The sequence below is a fragment of the Pristiophorus japonicus genome, chromosome 2 (genome assembly GCF_044704955.1).
Source record: "Pristiophorus japonicus isolate sPriJap1 chromosome 2, sPriJap1.hap1, whole genome shotgun sequence".
Classification (NCBI taxonomy): Eukaryota; Metazoa; Chordata; class Chondrichthyes; family Pristiophoridae; genus Pristiophorus; species Pristiophorus japonicus.
Genome location: NC_091978.1, coordinates 332,933,048 through 332,945,811, shown reverse-complemented (window position 1 = coordinate 332,945,811; position 12,764 = coordinate 332,933,048). Strand labels below are relative to the sequence as shown.

Below are 12,764 nucleotides of genomic sequence, written 5' to 3'. Positions count from 1 at the left end.
GAAATTCTAATTATATCAGGATAAATGCTTGATAGACATACTATTACTTATTTGTATGTTGTGTATGTATAAAGTGCTTTAAAAAGCCACACAAACAGAAATTAAGAAGGAAAGCCTGATCTATATATCAGTGATTTAACTGATAATGTTTGTGCATCCCTACCGGAATTCCTAGTGCTTTCAGAATGTTCATTTTGCACATTGGACACGTGCGGTGATCTAGTAGCCATGGATCCACACACGTCTTATGGAAAAGGTGCCTGCAGCACACAAGACACAAATTTCAGTTAACCATCACAGTTGGATAATTTGAAATATCCAAAGCTAAATTGAAAATAACAACTATTACATTCATAGACTAAACGCTGTAGACTGTGAGCTAATGGCTTATACATGCATTTAGAATGGCTTATTTGCAACTGATAATTTCAGTGATCAACATTTCTGTATGATTTTCTAGCTGAATTTGCTCTAGTTGTATTTTTTTTGTCATTAGTGAAACAGGAACAAAATGATCTATATTCTCTTCATGAAGTAGAACCTGAGCAGTACTTCCATCAGTGACAATGTATTTGCCATGTAGTGATGGTCAAAAAGATTCACTAATGGCATACACTGACTATTTCTTCTTATTCCCTGCCCCATCAGCACAGGCAACAAGAAGTTACATCGATAGGTTGCACCAGGCTACACGTCAGTAGAAGTTTTCCCTCTGTTGCCCCAGCAGCCATTATCAATAGAGGAAAGAGCAATTACAAGCTGGCCTTATCTTTGTCCTTATTCATTTAATAAGGAAAAATCATTTGACCCTATATGAATTGGTGTTACAGTGGAGGCAGGAGTCTTATAGATTTGCTACAAAGCAAAATTTGGGTCATTTTTCAAAAATCTTATCATTAATTTGAGGCAACTTTCTCTACTAAATCATGATGTGCAAAAAGTTGTTTGCATTTTGACACTTGGTAATTCCACCTGAAAGGGAAAACAAGAGTTTTGCATGGAATTGGGTTTTATGCTGGTTTCTACTATACGACCACCGCTATTACCGACCAAGGAAAAATATAAAAATAAATCACATTTGATGTACCTTTCCAACAGATCATAATTTCTAGATCCATGTTCTGGAATTGATGTGTTGAACATTTTTTATATGAAGCTAGTTAGTTTTCAGGACCACAACTGCTACAGTAGGTGTGTGGTCTGCAATTGAATCAGTTACCCCAGAGATAAATTGCAGTACCTACATAATGCAATTTGCCAGCATCAAATAACATGTATTGAAAACTGTGTATTGCAACTTATTGAAACTTTAACAAGATATATTTTTTAAATGCATTGTGCACTTTTCCTTTGGGAACTCTAGACAAACACAACCATCTTCCTCCATCTGCTACATCACCCAAGGACCAGCCACTGGCTTTAATAGGCTACAATTCTGATGAAAACTATGGCTGCGATAACTGTGAGGCAGGGGTGGGGGGGGGGGTTCGGGGTTTCGTGAGGGGGAGATTTAGTAGACTGGAAACCCTGAAATACAGGTTCCCAGAGCTTCTGTCAAAATTAATGGCAGGAGCCGATTTAAATTTTACAACTGGTTTCCCGGCCACAGCCAGCCAGTTTGCGAGGTTGGCTGTTGGGCAAGTAGGCAGCGGAGCAGAGGTGAGTCGGACATGGGATTGGCGGAAGGTCGGGGGTGAGTTGAACATTGGAGGTCAGATATCGGGGGAAGGGACGCCGCTTTGGACATTTGCGCCTCCGTTAATCCCAGAAGTGAATGCGTTGGAGTCGGGTTCTGCTCGCAATCCAAAAATCAGTGATGTTAACTGCCCACTCGCCCCCAACCTACCTGTTCTTGGGGATTAAAATTCCCCGCATACCTCTAAACAAATTTATTCAGCCTATCTAGTGAATCATTGCATATTTATCTTGATGCGTTTTGGCAGAATTTTGCAACAAACCATCTAGTTTGCCTAGGATTGTTAACAGCCAGAGCAAACCTTCTGTTGCATTGTATTACAAGAAAGCAGAAAATTCAGAGGAAATGTCAAATAACCTAGAATTGGGTAACATGAGAAGACACAAATAAAGTATTTATAATGCTCAAATGGAAGTTCATAAACAATTGTTTCATATTTTTTGTGTAAAAATACAGTTATATATTTGCAATATATTGATAACATTATGTCCAATCCCTTTATGTTTTACTTGAAAAATGTGCTCTTTTTCTTTAAGAAAGGAACCACGATTCTGTGAAAAGTTTTAACAGCAAAACTGCACATCACATGGAATTAATGTGGAATATTTCCAAATTGTGACAAATATACAAGAAATGCAGTTTTCCAGGTATAATGTTACTGGTTTGATTTCAGCTGCACATTGTTGAAAATGAGGGTGTCTGAGTAAACTATTCACATTTTCCATCTTTTTAGTGTAGACTAAAATTCCCTTTTCAAAAATCATAATTTCCAATCTTTTCTTTTTCAGTCTATGCACAATGTAAAGTTGTATCCCCACAGCAAAAGGAGGCACAAATTCAGCTTTGTTAAAAGCCCAGCTAATCCTTCACATCAATTTGTGGACAGATTCCAGATCCAGTAATTATGGCTCAGGAAACTAGAACATATGTAGACATCACTGAAGTATGCGTTATGAAAAAACCCAAGGAATTAAACATCTGCAAGGCACCTGGAACATTTGGAATACATCCGACAATTTTTATGGAAATAAGTGGAAAAAATGGATGATGCCCAGGATAATGTGAAAATAGATTAAAGTGTGGGACGGTTGATGAGCAGTGGCAGACATTTAAGGAGATATTTAATAACTCTCAATAAAAATATATTCCAATGAGAAGGAAAGTCTGTGAGAGAAGGGATAACTATCTGTGGGTAACTAAGGAAATAAGGGGTGGTATCAAATTGAAAACAAGGGCATAGAAAGTGGCCAAGAATAGTGGACGGCCAGAGGATGGGGAAACATTAAAAAGTCAGCAAAGAATGACTAAAACAAGAGAAGATAAGATTATGAAAGCAAATTAGCATGAAATATTACAAACAGATAGTAAGAGTTTCTGCAGGTACATAAAAAGGAAGAGAGAGTGGTTAATGTAAATGTTGGTTCTTTAGAGGATAAGAACGTAAGAACATAAGAATTAGGAACAGGACCATCGACAAGATGCATTACATCAACTCGCCAAGGCTTCTTTGGTAGCACCTCCATGACCTCTACCACCTTGAAGGACAAGGGCAGCAGGTGCATGGGTACATCACCACCTCCACATTCCCCTCCAAGTCACACACCATCCTGACTTGGAAATATATCGCCATTCCTTCATCGTCGCTGGGTCAAAATCCTGGAACTCCCTCCCTAACAGCACTGTGGGAGTAGCGGTTCAAGAAGGCAGCTCACCACCACATAAGAACATAAGAATTAGGAACAGGAGTAGACCATCTAGCCCCTCGAGCCTGCTCCGCCATTCAACAAGATCATGGCTGATCTGGCCGTGGACTCAGCTCCACTTACCCGCCCGCTCCCCATAACCCTTAATTCCCTTATTGGTTAAAAATCTATTTATCTGTGATTTGAATACATTCAATGAGCTAGCCTCAACTGCTTCCTTGGGCAGAGAATTCCAGATTCACAACCCTCTGGGAGAAGAAATTCCTTCTCAACTCGGTTTGAAATTGGCTCCCCCGTATTTTGAGGCTGTGCCCCCTAGTTCCAGTCTCCCTGACCTCTATGTTGTCTATCCCTTTCATGATTTTAAATGTTTCTATAAGATCACCCCTCATCCTTCTGAACTCCAACGAGTAAAGACCCAGTCTACTCAATCTATCATCATAAGGTAACCCCCTCATCTCCGGAATCAGCCTAGTGAATCATCTGTGTACCCCCTCCAAAGCTAGTATATCCTTCCTTAAGTAAGGTGACCAAAACTGCACGCAGTACTCCAGGTGCGGCCTCACCAATACCCTTTCCAGTTGCAGAAGGACCTCCCTGCTTTTGTACTCCATCCCTCTCGCAATGAAGGTCAACATTCCATTCGCCTTCCTGATTACCTGCTGCACCTGCAAACTAACTTTTTGGGATTCATGCACAAGGACCCCCAGGTCCCTCTGCACGCAGCATGTTGTAATTTCTCCCCATTCAAATAATATTCCCTTTTACTGTTTATTTTCCCCCAAGGTGGATGACCTCATACTTTCCGACATTGTATTCCATCTGCCAAACCTTAGCCCATTCGCTTAACCTATCTAAATCTCTTTGCAGCCTCTCTGAGTCCTCTACATAATCCGCTTTCTCACTAATCTTTGTGTCATCTGCAAATTTTGTTACACTACACTCTGTCCCCTCTTCCAGGTCATCTATGTATATTGTAAACAGTTGTGGTCCCAGCACCGATCCCTGTGGCACACCACTAACCAACGATTTCCAACCCGAAAAGGACTCATTTATCCCGACTCTCTGCTTTCTGTTCGCCAGCCAATTCTCTATCCATGCTAATACATTTCCACTGACTCCGCGTACCTTTATCTTCTGCAGTAACTTTTTGTGTGGCACCTTATCGAATGCCTTTTGAAAATCTAAATACACCACATCCATCGGTACACCTCTATCCACTGGGCTTGTTACATCCTCAAAGAATTCCAGTAAATTAGTTAAACATGATTTCCCCTTCATGCATCCATGCTGCGTCTGCTTGATTGCACTATCCCTATCTAGATGTCCCGCTATTTCTTCCTTAATGATAGTTTCAAGCATTTTCCCCATTACAGATGTTAAACTAACCGGCCTATAGTTACCTGCCTTTTGTCTGCCCCCTTTTTTAAACAGAGGCGTTACGTTAGCTGCTTTCCAATCCACTGGTACCTCCCCAGAGTCCAGAGAATTTTGGTAGATTATAACGAATGCATCTGCTATAACTTCTGCCATCTCTTTTACTACCCTGGGATGCTTTTCATCAGGACCAGGGGACTTGTCTACCTTGAGTCCCATTAGCCTGTCCAGCACTACCCTGCTAGTGATAGTGATTGTCTCAAGATCCTCCCTTCCCACATTCCTGTGACCAGCAATTTCTGGCATGGTTTCTGTGTCTTCCACTGTGAAGATCGAAGCAAAATAATTGTTTAAGGTCGCAGCCATTTCTACATTTCTCATTATTAAATCCCCCTTCTCATTTTCGAAGGGACCAACATTTACTTTAGTCACTCTTTTCCGTTTTATATATCTGTAAAAGCTTTTACTATCCGGTTTTTATGTTTTGCGCAAGTTTACCTTCGTAATCTATCTTTCCTTTCTTTATTGCTTTCTTAGTCATTCTTTGCTGTCGTTTAAAATTTTCCCAATCTTCTATTTTCCCACTAACCTTGGCCACCTTATACGCATTGGTTTTTAATTTGATACTCTCCTTTATTTCCTTGGTTATCCACGGCTGGTTATCCCTTCTCTTACCGCCCTTCTTTTTCACTGGAATATGAGATTGGGGAATTAATAATGGGGAACAGGGAAATGGCAGAGACATTGAACAAATATTTTGCATCCGTCTTCAATGTAGAAGACAATAAAAACATCCCAATAGTGGATAATCAAGGAGCTATAGGGAGGGAGGAACTTAATACAATCACGATCACTAAAGTAGTAGTAAAGGTGCAGCGTCCAAGGGGGGGGGGGGGGGGCGGTGTTTGCTAGTGCTGTTGGGGAGGGGTTAAACTAATATGGCAGGGGGATGGGAACCTATGCAGGGAGACAGAGGGATGTAGAATGGGGGCAGAAGCAAAAGATAGAAAGAAGAAAAGTAAAAGTGGAGGGCAGAAAGCAAAAAGGGCCACATTACAGCAAAATTCTAAAGGGGCAAAGGATATTAAAAAGACAAGCCTAAAGGCTCAGTGTCTCAATGCAAGGAGTATTCGGAATAAGGTGGACGAATTAACTGTGCAGATAGCAGTTAACGGATATGATGTAATTGGCATCACGGAGACATGGCTCCAGGGTGACCAAGGCTGGGAACTCAACAGCCAGTGGTATTCAACATATAGGAAGGATAGACAGAAAGGAAAAAGGAGGTGGGGTGGCGTTGATGGTTAAAGAGGAAATTAATGCAATCGTAAGGAAGAACATTAGCTTGGATGATGTGGAATCTGTATGGGTGGAGCTACGGAATACCAAAGGGCAGAAAACGCTAGTGGGAGTTGTGTACAGATCACCAAACAGTAGTAATGAGGATGGGGACAGCATCAAAGAAGAAATTAGGGATGCGTGCAATAAAGGTACAGCAGTTATCATGGGCGACTTTAATCTTCATATTGACGGGGCTAACCAAACTGGTAGCAATGCAGTGGAGGAGGATTTCCTGGAGTGTATTATTAGGGATGGTTTTCCAGACCAATATGTCAAGGAACTAACTAGAGGGCTGGCCATCCTAGGCTGGGTGATGTGTAATGAGAAAGGACTAATTAGCAATCTTGTTGTGCGAGGCCCCTTGGGGAAGAGTGACCATAATATGGTAGAATTCTTTATTAAGATGGAGAGTGACACAGTTCATTCAGTCATTGAAGGTTGGCATGCAGGTACAGCAGGCGGTTAAGAAAGCAAATGGCATGTTGGCCTTCATAGCGAGGGGATTTGAGTACAAGGGCAGGGAGGTGTTGCTACAATTGTACAGGGCCTTGGTGAGGCCACACCTGGAGTATTGTGTACAGTTTTGGTCTCCTAACCTGAGGAAGGACATTCTTGCTATTGAGGGAGTGCAGCGAAGGTTCACCAGACTGATTCCCGGGATGGCGGGACTGACCTATCAAGAAAGACTGGATCAACTGGGCTTGTATTCACTGGAGTTCAGAAGAATGAGAGGGGACCTCATTGAAACGTTTAAAATTCTGACGGGGTTAGACAGGTTAGATGCAGGAAGAATGTTCCCAATGTTGGGGAAGTCCAGAACCAGGGGACACAGTCTAAGGATAAGGGGGAAGCCATTTAGGACCGAGATGAGGAGGAATTTCTTCACCCAGAGAGTGGTGAACCTGTGGAATTCTCTACCACAGAAAGTTGTTAAGGCCAATTCACTAAATATATTCAAAAAGGAGTTAGATGAAGTCCTTACTACTAGGGGAATCAAGGGGTATGGTGAGAAAGCAGGAATGGGGTACTGAAGTTGCATGTTCAGCCATGAACTCATTGAATGGCGGTGCAGGCTAGAAGGGCCGAATGGCCTACTCCTGCACCTATTTTCTATGTTTTTATGTTTCTTTCTAGACTTGGGTCCTGAACTTGGGGAAAGGTAACTTCGATGGCATGAGATGTGAATTGGCTAGAATAGACTGGTAAATGATACTTAAAGGGTTGACGGCGGATAGGCAATGGCAAACATTTAAAGATCACATGGATGAACTTCAACAATTGTACATCCCAGTCTGGAGTAAAAATAAAACGGGGAACGTGGCTCAACTGTGGCTAACAAGGGAAATTAAGGATAGTGTTAAATCCAAAGAAGAGGCATATAAATTGGCCAGAAAAAGCAGCAAACCTGAGGACTGGGAGAAATTTAGAATTCAGCAGAGGAGCACAAAGAGTTCAATTAGGAGGGGGAAAATAGAGTATGAGAGGTAGCTTGCTCGGAACATAAAAACTGACAGCAAAAGCTTCGATAGATATGTGAAAAGAAAAAGATTAGTGAAAACAAATGTAGGTCCCTTGTAGTCAGACTCAGGTGAATTTATAATGGGGAACAAAGAAATGGCGGGCCAGTTAAACAAATACTTTAGTTCTGTTTTCACGAAGGAAGACACAAATAACCTTCCGGAAATACTAGGTGACCGAGGGTCTAGTGAGAAGGAGGAACTGAAGGATATTCTTATAAAGTGGGAAACTGTGTTAGGGAAATTGATGGGATTGAAGTCCGATAAATCCCCGGGGCCTGATAGTCTGCATTCCAGAGTACTTAAGGAAGTGGCCATAGAAATAGTGGATGCATTGGTGATCATTTTCCAACAGTCTATCGACTCGGGATCAGTTCCTATGGACTGGAGGGTAGATAATGTAACACCACTGTTTAAAAAAGGAGAGAGAAAATGGGTAATTATAGACTGGTTAGCCTGACATCAGTAGTGGGGAAAATGTTGGAATCAATTATTAAAGATGAAATAGCAGCGCATTTGGAAAGCAGTGACAGGATCGGTCCAAGTCAGCATGGATTTATGAAAGGGAAATCATGCTTGACAAATCTTCTGGAATTTTTTGAGGATGTAACTAGCAGAGTGGACAAGGGAGAACCAGTGGATGTGGTGTATGTGGACTTTCATAAGGCTTTTGACAAGGCCCCACACAAGAGATTGGTGTGCAAAATCAAAGCACATGGTATTGGGGGTAAGGTACTGATGTGGATAGAGAACTGGTTGGCAGACAGGAAGCAGAGAGTCGGGATAAACGGGTCCTTTTCAGAATGGCAGGCAGTGACTAGTGGACTGCCGCAGGGCTCAGTGCTGGGACCCCAGCTCTTTACAACATACATTAATGATTTAGATGAAGGAATTGAGTGCAATATCTCCAAGTTTGCAGATGACACTAAACTGGATGGCGGTATGAGCTGTGAGGAGGATGCTAAAAGGCTGCAGGGTGACTTGGACAGGTTAGGTGAGTGGGCAAATGCATAGCAGATGCAATATAATGTGGATAAATGTGAGGTTATCCACTTTGGGGGCAAAAACACGAAGGCAGAATATTATCTGAATGGCGGCCGATTAGGAAAGGGGGAGGTGCAATGAGACCTGGGTGTCATGGTTCATCAGTCATTGAAAGTTGGCATGCAGGTACAGCAGGCGTTGAAGAAGGCAAATGGTATGTTGGCCTTCATAGCAAGGGGATTTGAGTATAGGAGCAGGGAGGTCTTACTGCAGTTGTACAGGGCCTTGGTGAGGCCTCACCTGGAATATTGTGTTCAGTTTTGGTCTCCAAATCTGAGGAAAGACGTTCTTGCTATTGAGGGAGTGCAGCGAAGGTTCACCAGACTGATTCCCGGGATGGCGGGACTGACATATGAGGAGAGACTGGATCAACTGGGTCTTTATACACTGGAGTTTAGAAGGATGAGAGGGGATCGCATAGAAACTTACAAGATTCTGACAGGACTGGACAGGTTAGATGTGGGAAGAATGTTGCTGATGATGGGGAAGTCCAGAACCAGGGTACACAGTCTTAGGATAAGGGGTAGGCCATTTAGGACTGAGATGAGGAGAAACTTCTTCACACAGAGCGTTGTTAACCTGTGGAATTCCCTATCGCAGTGAGTTGTTGATGCCAGTTCATTGGATATATTCAGGAGGGAGTTAGATATTGCCCCTACGGCTAAAGGAATCAAGGGTTATGGAGAAAAAGCAGGAAAGGGGTACTGAGGGAATGATCAGCCATGATTTTATTGAATGGTGGTGCAGGCTCGAAGGGCCGAATGGCCTACTCCTGCACCTATTTTCTATGTTTCTATGTCCCGAATCCGGAACCCTCGGGATTGAGGCTGTTGCGGATTTTGCTTTTGCCGGACTTTGGAACGTCTTTCTGACGTCATGAATCCAGAAACACCCGACTCCAGGGCCCAGGTTTGGATATTTCCAGATTTTGGAATGTCAGAAAGGTGGGTGGGGCGAGGTGGGGTACTCGCCGAAGAGCTGTTTGGGTCGCCACGTGATGAGGTCATCGGGCAGGGCCACGCCACTGTGGAGTTGTTCAGGTGGGGCCCCTCCGCCGTGGAAGTATTTGGGCGGGGCCCCGCCACCAAAAACAAGCTGGTTGGGCGGGGCCTCGACAAAGAGGAACTGGTTGGGCGAACCCCGCCGCCGTGGAGGTGATCAGGCAGGGCCCCGCCAAAGAGGAGCTGGTCGGGCGGGCCGGCGAGGAGGCACCGAGGTCGGGCAGTGGCGAGGTGAGACTCGAGGTTTGCCAGTGGCGAGGGGCGGTGAGGCCCGAGGTCGGGCGGCGGCGGCGAGGTGAGGCCCAAGGTCGGGCAGCGGCAAGGGGTGGTGTGGCGAGGCCCAAGATCGGGCAGTGTTGGCGGCGAAGGGCGGTGAGGCAAGGCCTGAGGTCAGCGGCGGCGAGGGGAGGTGAAGCGAGGCCCGAGATCGGGCAGTGGTGGCGGCGAAGGGCGGTGAGGCAAGGCCTGAGGTCAGCGGCGGCGAGGGGAGGTGAGGCGAGGCCCGAGATCGGGCAGTGGTGGCGGCGAAGGGCGGTGAGGCAAGGCCTGAGGTCAGCGGCGGCGAAGGGAGATGAGGCGAGGCCCGAGATCGGGCAGTGGTGGCGGCGAAGGGCGGTGAGGCAAGGCCTGAGGTCAGCGGCGGCGAGGGGAGGTGAGGCGAGGCCCGAGGTCGGGCGGCGGCAGCGAGGTGAGGCCCAAGGTCAGGCAACGGCGAGGGATGGTGAGGCGAGGCCCGAGGTCGGGCAGCGGTGGCACCTCGAGGTCAGCAGGGTTCGGATTCTGGAACATTTTACGGATTCCGGACGAGCCTGCAACCAATCGGTCTGAAGTCCGGTTTCTGGAACATCCCGGAAGTCCGGATTTTGGACGCTACACTTAAACTCGGTAAAATAATAGTATTAAAGGCAGACAAGTCCACTGGACCTGATGGCTTGCATCCTAGGGTCTTAAAAGAAGTGGCTGCACAGCTAGTGGATGCATTGATTGTAATCTACCAAAATTCGCTGGATTCTAGGGAGGTCCCAGCGGATTGGAAAACCGTAAATGTGATGTCCCTATTTAAAAATGCAGGCAGACAGAAAGCAGGAAACTATAGACCAGTTAGCCTAATATCTGTCGTTGGGAAAATGCTGGAGTCCATTATTAAGGAAGCAGTAGCAGGCCATTTGGAAAAGCATGATTCAATCAAGCAGAGTCAGCGTGGTTTTAGGAAAGGGAAGTCATGTTTAACAAATTTGCTGGAGTTCTTTGAGGATGTAACGAGCAGAGTGGATAAATGGGAACCAGTAGATGTCGTGTATTTGGATTTCCAGAAAGCATTCGATAAGGTGCCACATAAAAGGTTACTGCACAAGTTAAAAGCTCATGGGATTGTGGGTGGTATATTAGCATGGATAGAGGATTGGCTAACTAACAGAAAACAGAGTGGGAATAAATGGGTCATTTTCAGGTTCTAGACACCCCAACCAACGGACATAGTTTCTCTCTATTTACCTTATCTGTTCCCTTTAATATCTTGACAGCTTCGATCAAATCACCTCTTAACCGTCTAAATTCTAGGGAATACAACCCTAATTTGTGTAATCCTTTTTAGGTCCAAAGTGAATGACCTCACATTTTCCTATATTGAAATCCATTTGCCACAATTTTGCCCATTCACTTAATCTATCAATATCCCTTTGGAATTTTATGCTTTCATCTGCATTGCCTACATTGCCGCCTATCTTTGTGTCATCTGCAAATTTGGATATGTAGCTTTCTATCGTATCATCTAAGTCGTTAATAAATACGGTGAATAGTTGAAACCACAACACAAATCCCTGCGGGACACCACTAGTCACATCCTGCCAATTAGAGCATTTGCCCATTATCCCTACTCTCGGTCTTCTGCCGCTCAGCCAATTTCCTAACCAGGTTAATAATTTGCCTTCAATTCCATGGGCTTCAAGCTTAGTTAACAGTCTCTTATGAGGGACTTTATCAAATGCCTTCTGGAAGTCCATATAAATAACATCCATAAACATTCTCCTGCCCACTACTTTAGGCACCTCTTCAAAAAATTCAATCAGGTTCATCAGGCATGACTTGCCTTTCACAAAACCATGCTGGCTCTCTCTGATCAGCTGAAAAATGTCAAAGTGTTCAGTCACCCTTTCCTTAATTCTCGACTCTAGTAATTTCCAGACAACAGATGTTAGACTAACTGGTCTGTAATTCCCTGGTTTTCCTCTCACCATTCTTAAATAGCGGAGTGACGTGCAATTTTCCTGAACCTAGAGAACTTTGGAAGATTACAGTAAAGGCATAACCACAACCATCTTTCTTTGTGTTAAGTATGACACCAGCCAGTGGAGAGTCCCCCTCCCCCACCGCCCCCCCCCCCCCCCCGATTCCCATTGACTTCAATTTTACTAGGGCTCCTTGATGCCACACTGTCAAATGCTGCCTTGATGTCAAGGGCAGTCACTCTCACGTCATCTCTCGAATTCAGCTCTTTTGTCCAAGTTTGGATCAAGGCTGTAATGAGGTCTGGAGCAGAGTATCCTGGTGGAACCCAAACTGAGCATCGGTGAGCAGGTTATTGGTGAGTAAGTACCACTTAACAGCACTGTCAATGTCAAATTCCATCACTTCGCTGGTGATTGAGAGTTAGGCTAATGGGGTGGTAATTGGCCGGATTGGATTTGTCCTGCTTTTTGTCGATAGGACATACCCGTAAGGATTAGACATCACAGATTTAGAAACAATAAATAATTCATACATCATAAGTCTACTGGAATTCTTTGAAATGAAGATTAAATTAGTGGATATGATCATTCAATTGATGCAATTTTGGTGGTTATCAAAATTGGCTTGAGTTAGGGATCAGAATGTAACTAAGTACCTGTAGTGAAATTCTGAAGGTGCCGTTTTGTTCCCCTATTGTTCACAAATGATATGGAGCAGAGTTTTTTTTAATGCAATATTAATATATCTTGATTATGCTAATCTACGTGGGCAGTTAAAAAGGTAGAATAACTACAGATTCCTGCAAATTGATATAAATCGTAATATTCCACTGCCGCTCATGGAGAAACAATGCACG

At 44.1% G+C, this 12,764-nt stretch overlaps 1 protein-coding gene across 2 annotated transcripts in view; it reads right to left on the bottom strand.

Annotated features, from left to right (window-relative positions):
* The window catches only part of rnf150a (ring finger protein 150a), a 223,373-nt gene that overhangs the window by 57,049 nt on the left and 153,560 nt on the right, over positions 1-12,764 (bottom strand). For both annotated transcript variants that reach the window (XM_070872132.1, XM_070872137.1), the window contains exon 5: positions 164-260. In XM_070872132.1, coding sequence (XP_070728233.1) covers positions 164-260 — 97 coding nt within the window. The remainder of the gene's footprint in view (positions 1-163; positions 261-12,764) is intronic.